At 49.2% G+C, this 12622-nt stretch overlaps 6 protein-coding genes across 6 annotated transcripts; 2 read left to right on the top strand and 4 right to left on the bottom strand.

Annotated features, from left to right (window-relative positions):
* Nucleotides 1-124: 124 nt before the first annotated feature.
* On the top strand, nt 125-2977 carry EDB93DRAFT_1240744 (Transketolase, thiamine diphosphate binding domain-containing protein; the record flags this gene model as incomplete). Its single annotated transcript, XM_041451793.1, has 15 exons — nt 125-224; nt 286-331; nt 395-460; nt 568-689; nt 745-873; nt 930-1018; nt 1072-1087; nt 1139-1241; nt 1291-1421; nt 1478-2004; nt 2051-2120; nt 2173-2630; nt 2685-2714; nt 2765-2840; nt 2892-2977. The coding sequence occupies 15 exons, from the start codon at nt 125-127 to the stop codon at nt 2975-2977; spliced, it is 2049 nt and encodes a 682-aa protein (XP_041307450.1).
* On the bottom strand, nt 2887-3917 carry EDB93DRAFT_457757 (cytochrome b-c1 complex subunit 7). The gene is made up of 4 exons (XM_041456444.1): nt 3663-3917; nt 3580-3608; nt 3407-3526; nt 2887-3350 (listed from the first exon to the last, which is right to left on the bottom strand). The coding sequence occupies exons 1-4, from the start codon at nt 3796-3798 to the stop codon at nt 3258-3260; spliced, it is 378 nt and encodes a 125-aa protein (XP_041307449.1). The 5' UTR covers nt 3799-3917; the 3' UTR covers nt 2887-3257.
* A 14-nt stretch (nt 3918-3931) lies between these two features.
* Nucleotides 3932-4808, top strand: EDB93DRAFT_1337476 (nucleoside diphosphate kinase). The gene is made up of 5 exons (XM_041455365.1): nt 3932-4026; nt 4083-4197; nt 4259-4411; nt 4465-4555; nt 4605-4808. The coding sequence occupies exons 1-5, from the start codon at nt 3985-3987 to the stop codon at nt 4666-4668; spliced, it is 465 nt and encodes a 154-aa protein (XP_041307448.1). The 5' UTR covers nt 3932-3984; the 3' UTR covers nt 4669-4808.
* EDB93DRAFT_1148168 (uncharacterized protein) lies at nt 4809-9140 on the bottom strand. The gene is made up of 6 exons (XM_041449557.1): nt 8859-9140; nt 7981-8793; nt 7255-7929; nt 5914-7201; nt 5287-5863; nt 4809-5237 (listed from the first exon to the last, which is right to left on the bottom strand). Exons 1-6 carry the CDS (start codon nt 8966-8968, stop codon nt 5158-5160), a joined length of 3543 nt encoding a protein of 1180 aa, XP_041307447.1. The 5' UTR covers nt 8969-9140; the 3' UTR covers nt 4809-5157.
* Nucleotides 9141-9774: 634 nt separating this feature from the next.
* On the bottom strand, nt 9775-11316 carry EDB93DRAFT_1240740 (uncharacterized protein; the record flags this gene model as incomplete). The annotated part of the gene is made up of 6 exons (XM_041451792.1): nt 9775-9808; nt 9860-10009; nt 10060-10187; nt 10250-10375; nt 10438-10894; nt 11162-11316. 6 exons carry the CDS (start codon nt 11314-11316, stop codon nt 9775-9777), a joined length of 1050 nt encoding a protein of 349 aa, XP_041307446.1.
* Nucleotides 11237-12575, bottom strand: EDB93DRAFT_1284613 (uncharacterized protein; the record flags this gene model as incomplete). Its single annotated transcript, XM_041454486.1, has 5 exons — nt 11237-11859; nt 11909-12031; nt 12078-12113; nt 12147-12191; nt 12240-12575. The coding sequence occupies 5 exons, from the start codon at nt 12573-12575 to the stop codon at nt 11695-11697; spliced, it is 705 nt and encodes a 234-aa protein (XP_041307445.1). The 3' UTR covers nt 11237-11694.
* Between the last annotated feature and the right edge of the window lie 47 nt (nt 12576-12622).

Genomic DNA, 12622 nt, shown 5'->3' with positions numbered 1-12622 from the left:
TGGTCGTAACCCTTCGTAAGCCGGTCGCTAACTCAAATCGCATCAGTACAGCTTGAAACAGTTATCTCTGAGGGGTATAATAACCCGACCAATTCGGATCCCTTTCCTTTCAAATCCATCAATCATGTCCCAGTTCACCTCGGAACCAACAGACAGCACTTCCATTGCCACCATCCGCACTCTTGCTGCCGATGTCGTTGGCAAGGCAAACTCTGGTCATCCAGGTGAGCATCACTAGATCGCCTTCATCATGTGCAACGATAACGACGATGTCCCATTTTTTAGGTGCACCCATGGGTATGGCGCCTGTTTCCCATATCCTCTTCACAAGGTAAGTGATGTCGAATCATAAACTTCTACGTCTACATCGTACGATTATTTAAAAACACCTCAGATTCTTCAACGCGAACCCAAAAAACTCTAAGTGGTTTAACCGCGACCGATTCGTTTTATCTAATGGGTAAGTCTGTGCTCAGATTCACTTTCGACTGCTCGCTGATGAACACTACAGACACGCGTATGCACTTGACCCCTGACTGGTGTATCACTAACTGATGGGCACTCTAGCTGCGCACTGCAATACATCTTGTTGCACCTATTGGGATACAAGCTTTCCATGGATGACCTTAAGGCGTTCAGGCAGCTTGACTCTTTGACCCCTGGTCACCCTGAAACACACCATACCGATGGTAAGCAACTACTTATGATACAGTTCATGTTGACGGATCGCTGACACTACGCCAGGTATTGAGGTCACCACCGGACCCCTTGGTCAGGGAATCGCCAACGGTGTTGGTCTTGCTATGGCTCAGGCACACTTGGGCGCAGTCTACAACCGTCCCGGTTTTGACCTTATCAACAACTACACGTATGGTTAGTTTTATCCCAGTTCCGAGGATTTGGGATATGTCATAACTGTGCATCCACAGTTTTCACTGGAGATGGTTGTTTGATGGAGGGTGTTGCAAGCGAAGCCGCTTCCCTTGCTGGTCACTTGCAGCTGGGCAACTTGATCGTCGTGCGTACCTTTCACGTGTGATTTTTTAACCTCGATTAATCGGTCCGTCCCAGATCTATGATGATAACCGTAAGTCGGATCCTTATTTGCGGCTCCGTTCCTTGACTGATCTTAATTAAGACATTTCTATTGATGGTGACACCGCTGTCGCATTCACTGAGAATGTCGAGCAGCGCTTTGTATCATACGGCTGGCAAGTTCTCCATGTCAACGACGGTGACCAGTACGAGATGGTTTTTCATCCATGTTTTTGATATCTGACTTGCGCTCAGCGATCTTGCTGCTATCAATGGTGCTATTGCCACTGCCCGTGCCGAGCAGACTAAGCCTACTATCATCTGTCTCAAGACCACTATCGGTTACGGGTCAAAGCAACAGGGCACCCACGGTGTTCATGGCGCTCGTGCGTGTAATTTCTTGACATGTCAAATGCCCGCGTGCGAACTATCTTTTCCCCAGCTCTCAAGCCCGATGACATTCAATCCCTGAAGAGCAAATTTGGATTCCCTCCTGACGAAAAGTTCTACGTGCCTAAGGAGACTTACGACACTTACCGAGCAGCTGCCCTTCGCGGCGCCAAGCTCGAGTCCCAGTGGAACAGCCTTCTCGCTGAGTACTCCAAGGCATACCCCAAGGAATACGCCGAGCTCGCTCGCAGGATTTCTGGGAAACTTCCGGAAGGATGGGAGAAAAACCTCCCCGTGTACACCCCTGCCGATCCCGCTCAAGCATCTCGCAAGCTATCTGAGCTTGTCCTTACGGCGATTACTCCCGCACTCCCCGATCTCATGGGTGGCTCTGCCGATCTGACAGGCAGTAACTTGACCAAGGTCAAGGGAACTGTCGACTTCCAGCCCCCCAACACCGGACTCGGAAACTACGCTGGCACGTACATCCGATATGGTGTTCGTGAGCACGGTATGGGCGCCATTGCCAATGGTCTGCATGCCTATGGTGGTATTGTACCATTCGTCGCTACATTCATGGTGAGTAGTGTTTTTTAGTCAATGTTTCTCGCTGACCGCATCACAGAACTTTGTTTCATATGCGGCTGGTGCCGTCAGGTTGTCCGCGCTCAGCAAGCATCAGGTTATCTGGGTTGGTGAGTAAAGAATCCTTCAGAAACAAGGAAACAATGTTCATAATTTGTCAAGCAACGCACGATTCCATCGGTCTTGGAGAAGACGGTCCTACTCACCAGCCTATCGAAACTGCCGTCCACCTGCGTGCAATCCCCAACCTCGACTTCTGGCGCCCTGCAGATGGTAATGAAACATCCGCAGCCTATCTCGTCGCTCTCAAGAGCACGCAGACACCATCCGTCCTCTCACTCTCTCGGCAGAACCTGCCCAACCTCGAGGGCTCTACTATTGAGCGTGCAGCACGGGGTGGATACGTGCTCTACGAGGTTGCCAATGAGGACATGACGATTGTCAGCACCGGTAGCGAGGTTCCGATCGCTCTTGAAGCAGCAAGCTTGCTTAAAAAAGAGGGCATCAACGTCAGGCTTGTCAGCTTGCCTTGTTGGTCGGTGTTTGACAAGCAGGATGAGCAATACAAGCTCAGCGTCCTCAGGAGCGGTGCTCCCATTCTGTCATTAGAGGCACTCTCGGTAAATTTGGATAGCTGAAGAAGTGGTATACTTGGCTAACTTGTCTCGAAATAGACTGCTGGTTGGCAAAAATACAGCCACGAGGTAAGGGTTCATGATCGCATCTATTTCTAAATAGCTAATAAATTTGGCAGCAATATGGTCTTCCTGCATGGGGTGCTTCAGGACCTTACCTCAAGGTGTATGAGAAGTTTGGCATTACTGGCCCTAGTAAGTTAGCGCATACACAAGGCTCCGTGACGTTACTGACTTGCGATCCAGACATTGCCGCCGTTAGCAAGAAGGTCATCGCATTCTACAAGCAGAAGGGTGGTCAAGTTGTGTCTCCTCTCGTCAAGGCTCTGTAGGCTATTGTGTCCAGCAGTATTAAAAATTTCGCCACTCCTGAAATTAGGTTAGATTACTCGTAGAAAGGAGTGTAAAGATCCTGTAATCATATAGATTGATGATTGACAAACTTGTGGTGCTGCAAAGGGTAACCGAACAAAATTGAAGCAGGGCAGTTGGTCCTTCAATGGCCCTTCTTGATCATAATTCAAGCGAACAGTATAAAACTTCAGGTGAAGCCATCGCGAATACGTATAGATATGGATAGTCACAACTACGAGTCTACACGGATGTGAATGTCTATTTGCGTTGAACGGTCATCGTGTCCCAGGCAAATCTCTCCTCCTCTTCCTTGAGGACGTTCAGGATATGAGGCTGGAGGTATCGCTTGTCCTGAAACAGCGGTCAGCGTCAATCCACTTTGTAGTACCTGCGAGACATCAACATACATCCTCAGGAGTAGACCATTGTTCTTTTGGCAAAGGTTTGTGGTGAAGGTCACAGTCACATGCAATTTTGAGGCGGTAGGAGCGGTCATAGGTCTCTCGCGGAGTTAAACGACCAAGTGCCTGTAATTCCAGCCGGTGTTAAACATGTTCGCAAGAAACAGTATGCAACTCACCCTTTGGACTTGTGGGCTCTCTTCAACCTCTACATGAATCTAGTTTAAACACGTTCATCCCGAACTAGACATATGACACGCACGGAGGTCATCATATTTGAGGCCCATCTTGCGGTAGCCCATGAGGTCGGCATACCAGTGAGCGACTGGTGTCACATATTTCTTGAGCGTCCGCGAGGAGCGGATGTAGGGTGCGAGGGATAGGCCGAGCACGTTCATCGCGTTGGCTACTGAGTGTGGTGTCTTCACGAAACTGCAATTCAAGAAGCGGAACCACTCGGAGATTTTATTTGGTACTATTTGGATTCGCTTTATTTAGACTTATTTGATAAGATCTGGTAAGATAAAACTCGCAACGAATCTTGACTGCCATCTTCCTCATTTTTCTGCTCAGACACAACAGATATGGCCCCAAACATCCGTGAGCGCACCTACATCATGGTCAAGGTAGCCATTCATCATCTTGGTACGATCATCCGCTGAACTACTGCGCCATCTTTTAGCCCGATGGTGTTGACCGTGGTCTTGTTGGCGAGATCACCGCCCGCTTTGAGAGGCGTGGTTTCAAGCTCATCGCCGCCAAGCTCGTCTCCCCCGCTAAACAACATCTCGAGAAGCGTGAGTTCAGAATCCCACCAGATTTATCAACGTGTCGATTGATCGCATTCGGTCTGTATAGACTATGAGGACCTCAGCGAGAAGCCCTTCTTCCCTGGTTTGATCCAATACATGCTCTCTGGTCCTGTCTTTGCCATGGTCTGGGAGGGCTTGGATGCTGTGAAAACTGGCCGTGCCATGTTGGGCGCCACCAACCCCCTTCAGTCAGGCCCTGGTCAGTCTATGCATAAGTCACGAATTTGCACATTTGTACTCAACTTATCGTAGGCACGATCCGTGGCGACTACGCCCTTGCCGTTGGCCGTAACATCTGCCATGGCTCTGATTCTGTCGAGAACGCCGAAAAAGAGATTGCTCTGTAAGCTCACAAAAACCCCTTGATTTATTCCGCCTGACTATCTTTGCAGCTGGTTCCCGGAGGGTCTTGTCCAATATTCGCGCTCCATTGAGCCAAAGGTCTACGAGTTTTAGACGTGTACAAAAGGATAGCAATAAGAATTGCCAAATGTTGTAAACTAGATACCGTTTCGACTGCAATGTGGAAACTAGCTCCTACAGTAGCATTAGAGAATTAGAACCAGCGTTCTCGCGACAACTGAGATGCAAACCATCAAAGGACACCACAGTTGATTACTAGCAAAACAATAATAAAACAGAGCGATAATAGATGAAGATAATGAGCAACAAGGTATTGTATGCAATAAGAGTGAGGGTATGTATGCAAGAAATGATGATATGAAAAAAATAGTTGCCAGTGTGTGCAAACACCTACTACACACTCCTCGGCGTGCCATAGTATGCAGGATCCAGCTACCCTAGGCATTTGATCCGCAGCATGCGACCTACTACGTAAGAGGAACTCCGGCCCAACCACCGCTGATAAACACTCTGAAGCGCTTGCAAGGCATAATAAAGGTTAGAAAACCTATGGCACCGACGTCATGAAGCGACGAGCATGCATTACGTTCCGGATGCTAGTATAGCAGCAAGATCTTTCTCGCCAGCTGCCGCAAGTTGGCGTGAACGCGCTTTCAAACGCACTAGGTAAAGATGAGCCATTGTGAATTACATCAAGAATCAAAGGCTTACAGAGACGATCTAAAGATAGTAACACCACCTTGACGGCATTAGCATCATCTCGCACAGGCGGGGTATTCTTCAACAGTGCAGAGCGGTCCACCCAATGCTCATCTTGCCAGATCGCAGCTTTTAGAATCAGATCGTCCATGCAACGATCCCATGAGTCTTCATTCGTGAGATCAACCTGCTCGGTCCGTACATTCAGTGACATCAGGTAGTTGCCTTTTGAAGTCTGGACTTTGAGTGAGGTTGAGTGCGAGCGGACGTGAGAGGTGATATATTCAATGGCTTCTTGAGCAGCTTCGCCAAGCTTAGATGGATTCGAGGATAGGCCGTCAAGCTCCATGATAACCGGAACTGGCAGGACGACGGTCCATCGGAGACTCTCAATGATAGATGCGATGGCCGATAAGGAAGATAGGATGATGTTCGTATCCAGCACAAGAATAGTATAGCCTGCCACGATGTTCAGGGATGGCACTGACACGATTTTCTGGGAACGTGTGGTGCGAGACCGCTGTTTGGGTACGTGGGCGGGTGCACGCTGAGCTGAAACGAGAAGTGACCGCAAGTACCTCCGGCGTGCCTGTCAACGTCATCAAATACCATCTGAAAATCAAAAACGAGACAACCAACCTTGAGCTCCTTGACTTCCTCAGAATCATTTTCGTCGTCTTCACTCTGTTCCGACGATTCATCGGCGTCTTCATCCTCGACATCGACGTCCATAGAATCGTCAGTCCAACGACGTCCACGTCGCCTCCGTTCCTCTTCCTCGCGCTCATGACGATCTTCGTCAAGCCAGCGCGTCACTTTCGCTTCCAATACACCCTCAACCCTCCATTCACGTGTGCCCTCCACCCAGGTGAGCCCATCAACAACAGTTGACAAGGAAACGGCACAGCGCACAAGTCGGCTCCATCTCTTGCTCGTCTCCCCACGCAAACTCTCCCGATGGGAGTGACCATCCTCTTCGTCATCTTCATCTTCGATGATCCCGTCAGTTAGCTGGCCGCCTTCTTCCATATCCAGAATCTCCACCTCCACCCGCCTCTCTTCTCCGCTCTTCCAGTATCCACGCTCAAAGACTTTGCGACCGATCCACTCCATCCCACGAAGGCACCAGTCCTCGGAGAGAGGCGGGGCACAACCACTTGTCAGCATCGCCCACCGCTCACCGCCAGTAGCTGGGATATCCAGTCCCTGCGCAGCAAAGATATCGCGGGGAATGGTGGCAAAAAAGCGGGCAAGATCATGCCAAGGTATCGAACGTTCCATTATAGAAAGTGTCTCTGCGTGTTTTGTGATGGTAGCCAAGAAAGTGAGCAGGACTGTGAGATAAGGATTGAGAGTTGAACGAGAAAAATGTGTGGCTTTTCGCGTCGGATTGCGGAGAACGAATGAGAGCATTGAAAATGCAAGTTCCAACGCTAGTTTGAATGCCACCGGCAGCTCCACAGAGAGACTTCCATCCGATAGAGCCGGAGATGTTTGTTGGATGCCTTCATCATCCACGTCCATCCGTTTCTCATCACCGTCTTCGTCGCGGAATGCGGGTGAAACTTGGCACTTCTTGGCTACTTTTACAGCCGGAATGCCTGCGCCAGTGTCACGACCACCTACGCTACCAATCTTACGCAGCACGCCGCTCGGACGACCATATTCAAGCACAGCACCGATGTTCACGATAGCCATCATGATCCACTCACGTTCCTCGGCTCCCTCGATTTCGATGCGCTCAAGGAAGCGAGCGAGGGTCGGTGAAAAATCGTCAAGTTGGATGTTGGTAAATAGCATGCCATGTAAAAGAACGAAGAGTTCAGGTGCGCGGGCGTCAGGTTGCGATCGCCGCGATTGCGCAGTTGACGACCAGATGGGAAGAATGGACTCTCGAGAGGTTGAGAATGTGTGGAGGGTGGTCATACTATAAGAACAACTGATCAGCAATGCTGCGAGAGAATTGAGGGGCAAACAAACCTCTTGACAAAATGATACACGGCGCGTAGCTCCTCCTCGTCGACCTCACGGCTTAACAAACCGAGATGGTGGTGCAACTTGCCTGCACCAGGGGTATCCGCAAGGCCCTGAGCGTACCACTCCTTTGCGATACTTCGCCAGCGCTCCTTCTCTGGCTCGACATCCATCATCCGCGCGGCGACAACACCAATACTCGGGCTCGGCGAATTGTCTACCCGTGCAGCAGGATGATCAGAAGATGATTTGACGCTCATCTGTGATTTGCTCTTGGCTGTCACAGGTTCGCCATCTGCGGATGCCGCGGCTGCTTTAGACACAGCGTCTGTAGTTAGTGCCGAGCCTTTCAATTGGTTATTGGTGACCATTGCAGCCACAGCCATGCGATAGCGCGCAAGATCGCCAAGAGCCTCGAGCCAGCCGGATCGGAACGAACGCAGAGTCGGCTCCTCGAGAAGGCCGGTGTAGAAGGTGTAGGAATAATATATAAAGTCTTGAAGGTGTTCAAGAGCGAGAGGCGAAGAAAACGAAGCACGCCTCAAGGCCTCCAGAAGTTTGTGAAATGCATGTGTCCAGAGGCGAATGATGATATTGTACTTGCTTGGGATTACCCGGAGAGAAGCCGGAACGCTCGGTGCGAGGGAGATCTCCATAAGATTGTGCATCATCTCAGCGAGCCTGTACACATTCAATCAATGATATCATGATGAAAACCGGAGTGCCACTTACCGCTTATGGTCTGAGATCAGCTTCGTCCATTTTTGTTGCTGGAGGTCTTCGTCGCTAACTTCGCGTCCTCGTCCTTGGAGAACAACGCGGCCTTCATCTACGAGATCATCGGGGTCTTCATTTAATATCTTTGTTTCTAGGGTGGATATGTTGCGGTACAGCTTTTTAAGCTGAACGGCGAACGCATTATTGCTTGCATCTTCGCGAGGCTTGCTATCGAATAATGCTGACGATGCAGATGAATTATCCGTCGTTCCAGATGAAAGGGTGAAGCTTGAGGTCAACGAGTGAGCATACGAGGAAGTCGAGGACGCAGAGACATAGTCTCCCGATGACTTGGGTGTAGGTGGAGGCCGGCCACTAGTTGATGATGGACGGGCCAGGACCGCAAATCTTACAGGATCATCCTTCCTGTGGTCGAATAATTGACGGTTTGCTGGCGCGTCTCTCTGATGGGAAGTGAGGTTGTTGCGCGGCGGGGACGAACTGCTTGTTGCATCAGAAATTGATTCGGGCTCAGTTGTCCTTCTCATGGGAATGGGATCCGTGTTGGGATTAAATAATTTGCCCTGTTGATTCTGTTTTGTGTGATGGTGGGGGCGAGGGGATGAAGATATCTTGAGGCGCCGGGAGAAATCTTCTGGGTCTGCCTCGGGACGGGATACAATAACATGAGGTGCGAGGTGAGTCTTACGTGGAGATGTCACTGCGGGAGAGCTGCGGGAAGGAACGGGTGGCGGATTTGGAGGTTGCAGACGAGAAGTAGATGGAGATGACGGCGTTCGCTCAGGGCGTTCACGGGGACGAGTTGCACTGTGAGTTGAATGAACGATATAAAATTCAGGAGATGAGTTACATAGAAAAGAAATAAAACATACATGGCATTTCTCCTCTGGAAGGCAACCATACGCTCCGCAAAATCGGTTGGCTGAGCGGGATCACGGTCCCTTAGCCTCCTTGAAGGCTTTGGCTCATGGTTTGATTCCATGACCTGTAGCAGCTCGAAAAGTTGAAAGTGCTGCTACTGGAGATTATAAAAACGAAGATATACTTCTAGTATGACTGCGAGATGAGTGGACGGAACGCAAGAGTAAACGCTGTGGGCATACCGTTCCTTGTCCACTGCGCATTTCGAGAATCCGCAGTCGTCGACTGCGCCGATCAAGATCTATCCAAATTTAGCAACTAACACTTTCTGATAAAAACATTTTGTTAAATTCAAACAATCTTGGCAATTTTAGCAAGCGATACAAAGAAATACTTGGCTAATTCCTCAGACACTGAATTCAGCCTTGTAGTGCCGCAGCTTAGCAGTCAAAGAGTGTGTCCTTTCGTGCTCCTCTGGTAGGCACGCACAGTCGCAGAACGTGCTGCCAATCGGGACTTGTGTGTAGTATTTTAAACAGCAGTCACTGCGCTCATAGCCTCGCACAGCGGCCGCTGTCAAGGATCTCCAACAACCCTCGGCGATTGTCTTTCTACTTAAGACCTTTCTTACGAGTGGCGACCAAGTACCGACAAGTTGCGGTCAGCTGCGGAGATAATGTGCTCGCTGCCGTATAGAATGGACAACAACGCCACTGCTCGCAAAAAGTTTTTCAACCCACTCACGCTCAACATATGATTGCTGATATGCATCTCAGCAATCTCCTTGGTGCCCGGACAACGTATGGAAGGGGTGCTTTGCTATTATGAAGTTCAGGTGACTGTCTATGCGAATTCAAGTCTAGTTTCTTTACAGATACAACAAACCTATATATCCTACAAGCAAGCCCTTCTTCCTTGAGTGTTTCATTACCAGGAGTGGTGACCACCGCTGACGATAATACTGCAGATTTTACAGTCAGCTTCACTGCTAAGCAAAGCAGAGATAACGTACTCGCTACCTGTGCAGAATGTCGATGCATCAGATGCCAGCCACGTCACTACACCGCGCAACTCGTCAGGGCGTCCGAGCCGACCCAGAGGGTTCATACTAGACCACACTTCGAAGAGGTGCGGTTGTTTGTCCAGATATGCTGCAGTCATACTATCACATCTACCGTTTAGTATTGCAATGCAATTAATCACGGAACAAACCTGGTGTAGATATGTCCTGGAGACAATGAATTGACGCGAATCTTCTTTTCGCCAAGCTCGCAAGCCATGCTACGAGCCATCTGTAGGACAGCTGATTTGGAGCTGTTGTACGATACCCAGGCATGGCCCTATACACGATCAACAAGCGAACTGATGGCCATCATGATAGCACTTTTTGGGAAATGCGCACTTTGTTGGTGATACTGCCTGACATTGATGCGATAAGAACGATGCTACCACCTCGTCCGAAGCGCGACATTTGTCTGCCGGCAGCCTGCGCAGTGAAGAGGACGCCACTGACGTTGACATCCAGGACCTTCAAATCGGGGTTGGTTTCAAACAATATCGGTGGATAGCGACTCATCGACAACCACCCACCTCTCTGTACTCTTGTGCTGGGTATTCCAGACAGTCTATGTGTGATCTGAGAATACCAGCTGCAGCGATGCAAAAGTCCATTCTTCCTTCTTTATCACCAATCTCCTCCGTCTTCTTCCAAAGCGCCTGCTGATCTGTAACGTTCGCGCTGAAATACTCTAGCCGCGATTTATTCCCTAGCTTCGCGACGTAATCTCTGCTTGCGATCCATTCATCTGAAGGCTTTTCTGGAAGATCGAAGCAGTATACGACACGTGCACCAGCTTCGCAACATGCAAGAGCCATCTCCAGGCCAAGGCCCCTATTTCCCCCGGAGACAAGCCCAACGCGATCGGTTAACGCGAACTCATCGAAGATCTTGGGCTTTGGTGTGATGGATGGGTCTGCAGCCGCCTCGAGGGCAGCCTCGATACCAAGTTTACCGAGAGGAGATGCAGATTGAGCTGGGAATTGGGAACTAGGTGGAAATTCAGCTTCCATTTCATGCAACATTTATTTCTAGATAGATAAACACTTAACACAGCTTACCTGGACATGGCTCGCAGAACTGAGGATAGGTGATTGTTGGGTGATTGCGATCTAGTAACGTTGGGGGAAAAGGGGGTCTTTATAAGGGATCTCCACCAGTAAGGCCTGGCTTTTGCGAGTTCACCTGACTATAGTCAAGGCAAGTTGCGGCATATGAATAATGAAATTGGTATATTCTAAATTTCTTAGCGACCACATGAGCATGAATTCACGGAACGTCGCACGAAGTGGTCTTCCTGTAGCAGCTAAAGTGGAATTCAAGACCCGCTTATCGGGATAGTACAATCCTTGGGGATTAGGGAGGCTTTCATCGATGTATTGCTTCCAGGCTGCATCTGATATCGGATCCATAGGTGTAGTACTTTACAAGTTAATGAGAGACATAGAAGAGAAATATCTGCGTGCAGTACTGTAGCTAAAAATAACGGAGTTTGTTATATATGCGGAGCTTGACGAAGAAGTTCCGGTCAGTGCGACTGCAGTAAGTCTATGAATGATGCGCACCTCAGGCCTCAGATTTAATACAACAACAAAGAAGGCTGTGAAAGTATCGATGAAATAACTTCGGCGACGATGGAAAAGGAGAGAGGCACCTAGACAACAACTACGAGGGTTGCAAAAGTATCAATGGATAAACTTGGGTGACGAAGGCGAAGAAAAGAGAGGTACCGAGAACCAAGCACTTAGCAAATTACGATATAGCGTCCAAACATCCTCTGTACGTTGGCGTCAAGCTTTTGGTGCGCCAACGAACCATGGCGTGATAAGGGCATTTGCGTGTCTGAGGATATTAACACCAAACCAAGACGATAACGCCTCCCCGTTCCACTGGTTTGTCATATGTATTATCTTGTCGTCATCATCCAAATCCACAAGGATGATCGACTCAATTCGCTAATAAGAATGTAAGTGCTTTTCTTAGAAGTTAGTCAAATCTGTGTACCTTCTTAGTTCCTATGTACCGGAAAGTATATTCTTGTGTTTGCGAGTAGATGAGACGTTTCGGCGAGCGCGTAAACGACAAGACCCGACTCGAGATTGTCTCTGACTTTGAAAAAATCTTGGGCTGAAGACCTATGAGATTTTGACGTTTCACTTGAAGGTACGATTACTCGCCATGGCAAACCACTGCGGGAACGACTCAGATCCTGGAAAGTGTATCATGAGCTAGAGAGTCGCACCTGAGGAGCATATTGCGCATAACCCTCGCATCTGACCAGAGTATCCTACGAGAATGAGAGAATCATGGAGCTGAATAATGGTGTGTATCTGACCTCATAAACTGCATCGGGCCTCCAAGTCCTTTCAAAAATCTCCTTCGACGGTCGACAACAGTAGAGCTCCTTCAAATCAGCCATGATGCGATCCTGAATCGTGTCGTCCATAGGTAGACTGAACTGTCCACTGACGGGAGATGTAACAACTTGATCGTCATCCTCAGACACAGGCGCTCCAGAGTAGTGGGCACCCCCAGCAGCGGAGTAGATGATGTCTGAAATTGGAAGAGGTATCTGTAATGTCTGACGGTGGTATACCATCGTGGGTGATGCTGAATCACTGCTTTTGAGTGGAGCAGCATGTACAGAGGGTGTTTCCTGTGAGGTGGTCATTTCTAAAGCTTCGGAGTTCGGATGAGTCTGCAGCCAAGCTCAAGCCC

The sequence above is a fragment of the Suillus bovinus genome, assembly GCF_016758785.1.
Source record: "Suillus bovinus strain UH-Sbo-P2 chromosome Unknown EDB93scaffold_30, whole genome shotgun sequence".
Classification (NCBI taxonomy): Eukaryota; Fungi; Basidiomycota; class Agaricomycetes; order Boletales; family Suillaceae; genus Suillus; species Suillus bovinus.
The sequence above is the reverse complement of the archived record's forward strand: the minus strand, read 5'-3'. Positions and strand labels throughout refer to the sequence as shown.